This window comes from Drosophila elegans, unplaced genomic scaffold (genome assembly GCF_018152505.1).
Source record: "Drosophila elegans isolate 14027-0461.03 unplaced genomic scaffold, ASM1815250v1 contig_814, whole genome shotgun sequence".
In the NCBI taxonomy this organism is placed as follows: Eukaryota; Metazoa; Arthropoda; class Insecta; order Diptera; family Drosophilidae; genus Drosophila; species Drosophila elegans.
In genome coordinates, this window is record NW_024546167.1 from 4,093,161 (window position 1) to 4,105,825 (window position 12,665).

The following is a 12,665-nucleotide window of genomic DNA, read 5'->3' on the forward strand; positions in this document are numbered from 1 at the left end:
TAAATATTTTCTTGTTTTATACGTCTTTAACTTTGCCTCAGTCTGTTCTTTCTTTGATAGAGCCATAAAGATTGGGCCCAATAAAGTTATTTTGTTGCGCAATATTTACATAGAATTTAAGTGGGTTTCAATCATAAAATAGCCACATAAAATTAGTTCTTGTTTTGGTTAAAATATACGGATAAGAAAAAGATATATGATATGAGATATGTTAAGAGAAAGACTATCGGTAACTTATAACGATAGAAATTGGGAATTTGAGAAATGTATGGATTTATGACAAAGTCAAAGATGGGAAAGATATGCATAGAATTCCTAGAACAATTTAAAAATAATTAAGTTTTCTTTAATACAGGATCCATACGATATATCAGTCACGAACCCATCTCGATTGTTCATAAAATATCTACGATAAGAAAGATTTAAGATGGGTTAAAGAAAGACTTTCGGGTTAATTTTGACAAACGATATTGGGAACATAAAGATTTATTACTCGAATAATAATAAATAATTACATGTTCAAATCCTGGATCAAATTGTTATTGCAGTCACGCACCCATCTCTAATACGCATATAAATGGATCCAAATTGAATGAGCGAGCATCTGGGGATAATCTTAAGCTCGCAAATGCTTTTGCAAAATAAATTAATAGCAGGGTCAGCGTATGGCGCGTCAAATGTGAAACGTGCCAGGTCCTCATCCGCAGCCCTCATCTTTGGCTCGACCAGAGGCAAAGCCCCACCCCCCAAAAGAAACCCGAATTCGAATCGTTGCCCAAAAGACACATCACACTAATAAGCAGCTACAAAAGTGCTTCTGGCTGCTTCTGGTCACCCCAGTGGACGATCCAAGTCCCCCCCTTTTCCCCCCAAATAATACATTTTAATTTGAAGAGCCGAGTGTGCAGCGAAAAATGAATTCTACCGGGTTGAAAGGGGCCTCTCTCTGCGCTGCCCAATTGTATTTCTGGGCTCAATTTAGTTGTACGGATTTTGACCTGCTTAACCCTACAGCCAGCCAAACAACCAGCCACCAACAACACAAATCCAAGCCGGCGAGCAGGAGACGAGAGAAAGATCGCCCGGTCGCGAACGGGAGGGGAACGGTCTACAAGAAGCGAAGACAACAATTTGAATTCTAAATTGAACAGCTTTTTGTGCTACCTATGCCCGGGAGCTCGCCCAGCCGCCAGTTGAGTGGAGCGCTGATCGCAGAACGTGGGCCGACCTGCTGCCAACTTGCAGAGGTTGAGGCTGTTGTTTCTTTGGCTTTGGTTTTGGTTTTGACTTGGGCTCGAAGTCGAGGCTGCGACTGGGGCTGAGCCACCGTCAATTGCGCCCAACTACCTACTCATTGTAATTCTTCATGTCTGGCCACGTCCCGGCTGGGCCAAAAGCAACCAAACCAAACCAAACCAAACCGAAAGAGAGCTGAAGTTGGCCAAGACTGCGACCTGATTGCCGGCAGTGGCAAGTACCAAGTTCCAGTTGCCCATCAGCAACCTTTGGCTCGGTTCGCTCGTATCGGTGGCTGCCCACCTAAAACCAAAAAGTGACATTGCAGAAAGGTGTATTGGACTGGGAATTACCCAGTAATAAAAATAACTAACATCTTACATTCATTAAAATGGAACTAAAGCTAGGGTAGATAGGGTTTTATAAGTTACGCTCTAAAAAAAATTAAATTAAAATACAGTAATTAACATTCGCGAAAATAGAACTTGAACTTTATACACTATAAATTGAGTGGAGTTTGCATTTGTAGGTTTTTAACGTTTGGCTACCATTTCAAAAGCCTTGTTTGCAATGCAATAAACATTATATATTCATACGATCAGATATCAATAAAGTTTAAATCATTCTTAATTCTTAATAACTTAATTTGGTTATAAGAACCAGTTACCAAACTCTAGGTATTTAAACTGTCAAATTGCTTATTCTTAATATTCGGTTTTTAAGATATATATGACATTTGTTAACAGCAAATTTCTACCTATTTCTTAACTACCCCCAATTAGATTATTCGTTATTAGAAGACACTGAAAACAACACACTTTTGTTAAATAAAGAAAGGATTAGGCAGTTTATATGTCAATTAATTGTTGTTAGTGAATAGACAATTGTATCATTGCCTTTTAAATTTGCATAAAATACAAAATACAAAATTTAAAAAAATTAAAATTTCAACTGAATTAAATGCCGTATATACCCCTTTTTTTGCCACCTTCAAGGGGCATTGAAAAGTTGACTTGTTGGCTCACCATCGCCGGCTACACTTCACTTGTGTCTTTGGCTTTGATTTTGGTACGGAGTATTTAATGATATTTTTCTCTTTTTATTCAGCCCAGCAACCCAACAATTACGCTTAATGCCAAACATCCTCTGCCGTCCAACTGTTTGGCTGTCCCAGCTCCAAACTCCAAGTTCCAAGCTCCGAACTCCGAGCTCCAAGTTCCCGAGTGCGGTGACTGTGGTTTGATCTTGTTACGCATTCGAGGCTTTTTCTGCCTCTTCGAGCAACGACTACTAGGTGGCCTTTAGATTGTATTCCGGAATCTGTTTTCTGACATCTGGATCTGCGATCTGAGGTAGCATTTGATTGGCATGTAGAGCAGAACAGCCTCTACAAGTTATCTGTCTTGGCAGATAGTTGAGATTGGCGGAGATTGGCGAAGGGCAATCGCTGCACTTTCCAACGAAAGTGTTGGAAATCGCAATGCTTTGGTCCTGCCCTTCCCTGATTGATTCGCCTACTAACTATCCCTCTTCGATCAAAGAAAACTGTATTCTATATCAATCACCAAACTGTTTCGACAACAGCGAACCGAAATTGCCCGCTTATTATTTAAATAATTTAATAAATTATTGAACAGACGCCCTGGGGCCGAGTAATGAAGCCAGGCTCTGGCTCTCGACATAGACAGATGTAATAAATAAGTTTTATTTTTATTTCACAGCTACTGCCGCTGGCGGCCGCTAGACGCGACTGGGACAGTGGGCGAGTTGTGCAAATTGCTGATAAATGCACGGATAAGGAAGGGTATGGAGTGGGGATTTCGTGAGGCTTTTGGGTTAGTGAAATTGATGAAAAATTGAGTAATATTGAAGGTATTAAACATCAACTTTATTCATATAATATGTTTTTCCTAACTAAAGACATAGTTCCTACAACAATTATTTATCATAACCGATAGTACAAAAACTAAATTGATTACTTTGAAACAAGACGCTAAGTTTTGAAACTCTGAAACTTTTATACATTATTATCTTCTTTCTAATTTTTTTCTAATTTAATCATTTAAAATATAGAATATTGTTTGGCATTGTAGATTTTAATTTAATTTTAATTAAATTATGATTTAATTATGTACAACACTAACACTGTACTACTGGAATGTATAATATGCAATGGATTTTGGCCACTGTGCACAATGGGGCCAGCTCAGATATTACATCTTAAGGTCAAAATATTAGCAAATTTTATGTGACCCGCTCACCGAACGAAGCCGCCGGGGAAACAGAAAAGAAGGCCAGCCAATTTGATGCAAAAGGGGGGAAATATGAGAGGAGAAGAAGGATTGGGGGACCTGCAACAGCAGCAGCAGTAACAGCAGCAGCAGCAGCAGCAGCAGCAGAGTAGCTGGGGCTGTTAATTTCGCTGCAGAGAGCGGTAGGCACATAATCAGTTTATTTTGTTGCTTTGCTTTTCTTGGCAGCAGTAGGAGCAGGAGCCTCGGCCTCGGCTGCGGCTGCGGCCCAAGAAGAAGAAAAAGTGCCCCGGGTTACACGCCAAAGATACAATTTTAGATTATATGGCCAACTGCGCGCATGCGCATAATAATAATGCATGCAACAAGACGAAGACGACGACGACGATGGCGATGGCGACGAGTAGCCAATTGCAGGCAAGGCTCAGCTCAGCTCAGTTCAGCTTGGCAGTCCACTCCGTTCCTCTCAAGACCCAAAAGCCAGGTCGTCTTTGGGCCTTCGCTTTGGCTTCCTGTAGGGGCACAAAAAAGGCGTGCAAGTGGGTATAATCATCATCAGCTTTGATAACACACCACAAGCGACGTTGGCTGCAACGACCTGCCTGAATCCGAGGTCCGAGGTTTTCAAGACCCCGGACCTGAGACCCCAGACCCCAGACCCCAGACCGAAGACCCCAAACCCCAAAGCCCAAACCCCAGACCCGGCATGATCTGCTGCTTGGCATTTGACTTTCGGGCTGACTTCTCTTATTTTTTTTTCGCTCTTTCTGGGTTTTGGTCTTTGGTCTGGGTGCTTCCAGTCATGCGCTGACTTCAACTGCGCGTCCGAGTCTTGACTTTGGTCCCGAGGTCTCTGGGGTCTCAATGGGGCTGCTGCTGCTGCTGCTGCTGCTGCCTGACTTTGCTGCCGCCGAAGTTGCTGCCTGCTGACTGTCAGTTAAATGGCAGCTCAGCTCTGTTGCCGTGGCCACCTTATAACCTCCGCCTGGTGCACATTTCATCTAACCTCTGCTCCAGTCCGGCGAACACAGTGGAACAAGGGTCCGTGGAAAAAAGAGGACTTGAAAATTAACCTCATAATTTAATTGTTTTAAGATTTCCTCCCTTTTAATAGTGTAAATAAAACTACGAAATAAAATAAAAATAATGCAAAATTCGAGTAAGTGAGTTTCCCTAGCTATGAATATTTTTTTTGTATTTATAGATATATTTTAATAAAAAAGAAAGGGGTTCGAAATGAAGTTTCACAAAATTGAAAGGCTATTTAAAGAGAATTTAGTTTTAATAAGTCATTACATTTACTTAATTTTATGAAAAGTATTTCGTAAAAATATGATAAATTGTGACAAATGAAATATAACAATGACATCTGTGATATATTTCAGTGTTATTTAAATAAAATTCGTACGTGTAAATAAGATCTTGAATGACATTATAAACATTGAAATCTAAAAGTGGAAGGCTGTTACCAAACCGAACTAATTTCCCCATTTTTTTACAAGCAAACAAAAGTGTTAAAAAAAAATTATATATATAATTATATATATATATATATATATATATATATATATTCATATGAATATGTATGTATAAAATGTTCTAAATGATAAATGTTCTCACAACCGAACTTAATTCCCAAACAAAACAGTTGAACTAAAATAAATATTAAAATGAATATCTAAATAACATTGCAAACAACTATGTATATAACGTTAACATTTATCTAGCAAAATAGTAAAGACCTACTGTGCCGCATAAAGTTAGAAGGAGAAAGATGGAGAGCCTTGCAGGTCTCCCCTCGATTGCGATCATTTGCTTTCGTGCTGTGATTTTTGCCCCCAAACCCTCGAAAGAACAGAACTTTTCCTTCAATATAGGTGATTGTTTGGATCCTGTTCGGTTTGGTTTTGGTTTGGTTTGGCTCCGTTCTGTTCTCATCTAACTGCCACAGCAGGTCGGCTTTGCCGGCTCCAAGGCCCAGCAGCAACATCATCAGGCAGACGACATCATTATCGTGCAACATTATCAAAAAGGAAAGAAAAAACGGCAAACGCGAGGCAAGAAATTGCTTGTCTTTGGCCAATTTTTTTTTATTCGTACTTTTCGTAGGCGGCCGAAAAGTGGAAGCCAGAAAAAAAGGGGCAACCGGACCAATATATTGAAATATGGCGGTAAGCGGGCAATTTAAATGTGGCCCCCGCATCGCCGCCCGCCCGGAATGTGGTTTTAAGTAATTCATGGATTAATGGTAGCATATTGGTCTTGTGGCCAGGATGAGGAGAAGGTGGAGGAGGAGGCGATGGTTGCCGCTGTCTCTTGAGTGAATGGTCGTGTCTGAGGCCGAGACTAAAACTGCTGTCTGTCTGTCTGTCTGTCTTTCTGTCTTTTTGTCTGCGAGGCCTTGGCCGTGGTAAGAGTAGGAGTTGCATGTTTAGCACGTGCCTTCGGTTCCTCTTGTTGCACACTCAAATGTTGCTGCTTTTGCTGCTGCTGCTGCTGCTCGTGTGCGGTAGTTGCTGCCGTTATTGTTGCAGTTGCTGTTGCTGTTACTGTTGCTGTTGCCAGTGCTGATAATGCGTTGACCTCCAACGCCGCAAACTAGATTGTTACGTTTATAATCATTAGGCAAGTCGGTGATTTGTTTTCCTTTTCCTTCTACTATTTTTTTTTGGTTTTTGTTGTTTAAGCATTGATTCTTTGGGCTATGAAAGTTGTTGGTAGTTACCACAAAAGCACCGTTAATATGAGGTTGCTTTACTAGTGCAAAAATGGAAATTAACTGGAGGCTACTTTTTGGTAGCTGAAAAGTTCAAAATTGCTTAAGTTATAAACACTGAAAGCTTACAGAAATTTATTTGGCTTAAGTTCTTAAGAAACCTCACAACTTAATTTTTAGTTACAGGTTTTTTTTTGTATTTATTGTTTAAGTTACATTTTGTAAAAAACATCCCGTCTAAAGACCGTATGGAAAAACCTAATGTTTGTTTGATAATAGTTTATAAAAAAAGACTCACTTTTGTTAGAAAATTATATGCTCAATTGCCTTTTAAAAATCAAGACGACCATTTAGAGTTTACGCAATATAATCAAATTACAAGCTACATTTTTAATTTTCTATGAAAAATCAAGACCATTACAAACTATACGTATTTGACTGAACCTAAGCTGCAAAAGATTGGATTCCCATCAATAAAGTTCAATCGGGGATTTTTTCATCTAAACAAATTAAAACTCAATCAAATCTTTTCCAGTTACATCACAACTTGTACTCAACAACTGAAGTTTTCTTTCACATCTCTGTCAGTCGGCTTAACCGAAACTTAATTTCAATTTTTGTTTTTTTGTTTTTTTTTTTTGGCGCATAACGCCTCGTCACACTTCCTGTAGAAAGAAGAAAAACCCCAACTCAGCGGCCACATAACACTTTTCGCCGCACTCACACACATTCGACGAGAAACCAACAAATTGCCTTTTAATGCAACTTTCCAAATCAATTTCCAAAACCAAACGGAGGTGCATTTCCCTTTGAAAAGTTGAGGCGGGCGAGAGAGAGATGTGACCAAAAGGAAAGATGGCGGGGACCTGGGTCGCAGTTAGCCACAAGAGTGCCTGGCCAAAAGGCCAATATAAAAATAAATAAAACTTAAGTCAGCCATGTGACAGTTATGGATGAGAAGGCTGCACTCCAACGGGGGACCAAACCAATTCCAAACTCCAAGCACCAAACTCCAAAGTCGAGACTTGGAGCCGGACTTGGTGCCCCGGCCTTAGCCAAAGTAACGAGTTGACTGTGCGATAAAAAATCTAACTTTAATACGAATTAAGATAAACAAATAATGAGAAAGGGAGTGAGTGAGGGGCAGGGGACAGTGGCAGGGGGGGCAGGGGGTACATCTAATCGAATGTTTGTAGATGGGAATGGAGACCTCCAGGCCCAAGCTCAAGTGACAAGTGCGAGCCTAGCCGTTGCTTTTGACTTTTGCTGAATATGAAACTGCAACGAAGACGATGACGATGACGATGACGATGATGATGATGATGACTACGTGGATTTGCAGTCGTTGTTTATGTTTACTCCAACGATGAAACCCTATGCCTAATAATAGGGTCGACTTTGAAATGCATACGAAACGGATTAAAGGGGAGGGGAACTGGAGACATACATAGTTTGCCTCGCTTTTTTTTTTCTTATTACTTTTTTGTCGGGGGCGTTAGCCACGGTGCAAAATGTAGAGCTGCGGAGTTGATCTCCATGTTACCGATGCTTGACATTTATGTGAACCCAGGCAACAATAACACGTTGGTGTATGTACCACCACCGACAGAACGACACGAAATCGAGAAAAAAAAAAAAACGCCAGCCAAACCAAACCGAACCGAACCAGAGATCCAAAAGAGATCCCAGTGATCGTGGGCAAGCAGGCAAAGTCAACTCGCTCCAGTCATGAATCTTGTGACGCCTACGTGTACTTTTGGCATTTGGCATGTCAAATACAATAAGTACTAGGAGAGCTCCGGTGCCAGAGATCACAACTGCGAGTACACTGCGCCCCCAGATGGAGGAGACGGAGTTGGAGATGGAGATGGAGATGGTGGCCCAAAAGCGGAGGATTCTTTCGGGTTCAAGACTCTCGTTGGCACTGCGTTGGCCGCTGCTGCGTTGACTTCTTTTGACAGCTTCGGTTTGGGCCCGAACTTGTTTTTTTTTTTTTTTGGGCCGAAAGGGGTAACATTCCTGGTCTGTCATTAACCGACAGAAACTAATTCGCTCCAAATAAGTTCAAGGCGGAATGCTGATAGATTGACAAGGCAAATGAGTTTTGTAGATGTTTGCCGGGGTGCTTGTCTTGCCTCAATTTGCAAATTCGTCATCTTCAGTTTCTTTAGAAATCAGAATAAGATTTGGGTAATGGCTTGATTGTGAACTTTGATAAGTTAAAGGGGTTAAGCTTTAAGGCGAATTTTAATGGCAGTCCGTAGACCTCCATTCAATTTTACCTTGTCTTTGAAATTGGCAAATATTTATTTTATTTATTGGTTTTTTTTTTATTTATTTATTGGTAATCTTTATTGCTGAAAGGGAACTTTTTGTATTTGCAATTCAATAACACTTCGCCAAGAGGGTATATTAAGTTAAATATATTAATTATAATTATAATATATTTACCAAGCATATTTTTTTTAATTTTAAAAAGTCATAAACATTATAGGTTGCTTAGACTCTTTTGAAATGGAGGAAATGAACTGCTATAAGAAATAAGTAAGTGCTTTTCAAATTATTCAGAAATAATACATTTAACATGTTTTGTCGAGTATTGTAGATTCCAAGCGAAATTCAAATAGTTTTTTTTTAAGATGTATTTTTTAAAAGAATTGGAAAAATTCTATAAAAAACAGAGGTTTAAACTTTGTATGAAGTTCAATGGTTAAAGTCGGACATTTTTTGTTTATTGCGGTGGTGTATAAGGAGCTTTTTCAACAAAACAATTTTAAATATGTGGGATAACATAATAAAAATATCTCCAAACATCGGAAAAATATTTTAGAAAACAGTACAAATATTTCGTTGAAATTTCAAAAAGTTTTAATTTGTGTTCCTGCGTAATCATAGACCGGACAATCACATTAATGATAGTCACTTCTTAATTAATCAATTTAAAATTAATTAAGATCATAATTGAATATCAATTTGTTTGGTTAGCCCAACGAACCTTAACTTAAATCTTTTTCGGTGGTCTAGCCATCTTCTATCGATTAGATTTCTAGCCTCCTTCGTAGGCTGCCTCGCATTCCAGAGGGCCAACCCACCTGCTACCTCAGTGCACTTAATCAGCGAATAATTCATGGCAATTTGTGGCAAAGGGAGGGCGTATTTAAAGCGCAGGGGATGGGCTGAGGCACAGTCCCGCAGCTCGTGTCGCTGATCACGCATAGAAATTATTATTGTGCTTTAATATAGCCATAAATCTGAACATTTAAAATGCTGAAAATATCGCATCCTGCTGCGTTGGCCAAACCAGAATGAGAGCCAGAGAGGATGGGTCCAACTTATGACTTCATCTGCATTTTTATGGCGAATGCCCTGGCGATAATAAACCCTGGCAGGGATCGAGCCACCCATGCGTGCTCCTAGAAAAAAAAGGGGGTGCCGCAGCAGCAGAGGAGGAGGAGGTGGAGTCGCACTGAGGCAATATCAATAACACTTGCAACTCTGTCCGTTGCCGTACGACGGCAACATGATGCGACAACGTTGTTGTCGTCGTCGCATCGTCGTTGTCGTCGTCGGACAATGTCACTGAACCAGTTCTCAATGTCTTCATATAGATTTCCACGGCCTGCGAGAGTCAACCTCTGCACTAAATATTTACAACCTCCACAATATCTCAACGACCGACAACGACGACAAAAAGACTGAAAAGCAAAAAAAAAAAAAAAAGAAAAAAAAGACTAAAACAGAAACGAGGCTGGTCTTTTCTATCGCCTGGCCTGGCGGAACAAGTTCATGCAACTGCAGCAGCCCCGGCACCACAAAAGGTGTTCAGGCGACCAAGACCGAGCCCAAGAGCAACCAAAAACCAGCGAGCAACAACCAGCGAGCAACAACCAACAACCAACGATCAACGACCAGCGACCAGTGTCGTTGTGGCCATAAATTCAATTGAATATTACGCCAATTGCCTTTTTGTCTATCGCAAACCTCGGGGAGGAGTCAAAGTCGGCCTCGAAACTGGTTCCATCATCATCAGTTTGCCAGATATGTTTTTATTTTTATTTTTATTATTTTTTTTCTTTTTAAGCAGATTTAGTTCATCTTTGAATGCACGCTAAGCCGCTTTCGGCGTGCTAATTAGACGACTCTCAAGGCCCCATCTGCAAGCGGGCTAATATGCATCAAAATGTGTCAACACCTCTAGAGCTCTGGGTCCTGGCCAACTGGCCATTCCGGCTTAATTGTTAGCTCCCCGGTCGATCTGAACTGAACTAAGCCGTGCCGAGCCGAGCCGAGCCGAGCCTAGGCCATGTTTTCACTCCATTAACGCGCGTTGTGAAGTTGGGGCCTTTTGCGCTGTGCAGATCCTGAACTGGGTCTGGTAATGATGCCTGACGTTGACCGATCGTCGACCGCAAAAGCCAGCCAGTCAGAGCCAACGCCAAAGCCAAAAGCCAGGGGGAAAAGCCAGATCCAGAGCAAGAGCCGGCCCAGGCTGACCGACCGATCAAAAGTCGTTCAACTTGCCGGAACTGGTCGTAAAGATCACCTGGCCAGGCCGAAAGCTGCCTATGTGGAGCATTTTCCTCTCGAACTTGGCCAAACGCAACTCGTACCTGGGGATCTGGGAGTCTATGTTTGAGGCCGAAGCTCGCGTGGCACAATATTAATGGCCGCCAGAGAGTTCAACCCGACCATGGTGAGTTCAAACATCCCAAAACATAGTTTATCTTGGCTGTTCGACATTCGTTCGGTTTTCGGCAGAGAATCAGCAAAACATAAACGATCTTCGAACTGCCATTGGGTAAATGAACTTTGACTCCTGGAATGGGTTAAGGAATGCCACTCTTCGATTCCAAAAGGTTTTCAGTGTCCAAAAGGTAAATGTCAGTTAGGGCTAGCAGTTTTATATGGCTGAACCACTTGGGGGAAAACATAAGAATTTTATCTTAAGTTTTTTTGACTTCGTAACTTAATTTTTGTCATAATAAGCGCATGATTTTCTTGGCCAAATTAATAGTATTATTTTTAGTATCTCAAAGAATGTATGTTTTGTGTTTGTAAAATATTTCTAGCGTTTTAAATGAAATAACATTTTACCCGAAAACTACTTTTTAACAAAGAGTCAAAATGGCTTAGTAATGATTTCAGACCCAACCTCTTGTACTTTCTGAGGTCCAATTTATTTACCCCTGCCAGCTGGGCCATAAAACTCAATTAGTAGCAGCCAAAAGGCTCCTTTCTCCGGCGAATCTCTTTTTGCTTAATCAACTGCAAATGGGCTGAAAGGGAGAATGGTGTGTTTGGTTTGTCCTACCTGAACGTATTCGGCGCATATATCAATGCCGCCCACAAAGCCGCACACATCGTCGACGGACCACGAGTTAACCTCCTCGCTCTGCGCCTGACATCGTCTTCGGGACTTGCCAGCTCCTGATCCCGATCCCGTTCCCGATCCAGATGCAATACCCTCACCCGTTCCCGTTCCCATTGCCGCGTTGGCGATGCCAGAATTGATCTCGTCGTGCTGCTCCAACGGTGGCGGGGATGGTGTGGATGCAGATGAGCCAGTGGTTGCCGTTGTCGCTGTGGTAGCTGTGGAGCTGGCCCGTCGCTCGGACTTAAAACGCTTGGCGGCCGGCGGCTGAGAGCTCAAATCCAGTGGCGCCGCCGACGCAATCGAGGAGCCACCGCCGCCAATGGGCGCCACCGTCGAGGAATCGTTGGTGGAACGTGGACTAGACTGCCGCGAAGCGTGATGCGGTTGCTGCTGTCGCTGATGTTGCTGTTGTTGTTGCTGCTGCTGTTGCTGCTGCTGCTGTTGCTGCTGTTGCTGTTGTTGCAGTTGGGCCGAGTAGATCAGAGCGGGTGTAACAAATTGGGCTGCCTGATGCAGTGCGGCATTCAGAGTGGAACTGGATCGTGGCGTGCCCGTCGCACTCGCACTCGGCGACGAGGCATTCGAACCGGAGCGCTGCTGCTTGCTGCGCAGAATCTCCTGGATTTCGGCATCTTTGACAGCACGCGCCTACAAAGATTGAAATCGAACAAAGAAAGAGAAGGGGTTTTAAACAAAGTTTTCAAAAAAAAATGGTTACATTCATTAACGAAGCTTATTCTTCCTTATGGTAAGCTAAAATAATAGGAGGTTCATTTAACATTTGCTGAGCGATCTACTAAATATGACCAATATGCAAAAATTATATAGACCTCTTAAAAATATATATTTTGCAAAAGTCGTCAGAATTATTTAACTTTAGGATATTAAATTAATTTATCCTTTACTTTTTCCTGTACTTTATTATATTTCCTATATTTCCTATTCTATATTATTTTCCTATACTATACTATATTATATATTATTATAATATTTAAATCGACTTTAAGATATATCGAGTTATAAAAGATCGATTGTTAATTTTATTTTATTAATGCAAATAAAAAAGTTCAAGCACTAATTTCTCAAT

At 41.3% G+C, this 12,665-nt stretch overlaps 1 protein-coding gene across 4 annotated transcripts in view; it reads right to left on the reverse strand.

The window, feature by feature from the left end:
* LOC108134499 (pneumococcal serine-rich repeat protein) overlaps positions 1 to 12,665 on the reverse strand; it is a 64,450-nt gene that overhangs the window by 7,592 nt on the left and 44,193 nt on the right. For all 4 annotated transcript variants that reach the window (XM_017254825.2, XM_017254823.2, XM_041710597.1 and 1 more), the window contains exon 6: positions 11,516 to 12,226. In XM_017254825.2, coding sequence (XP_017110314.1) covers positions 11,516 to 12,226 — 711 coding nt within the window. The remainder of the gene's footprint in view (positions 1 to 11,515; positions 12,227 to 12,665) is intronic.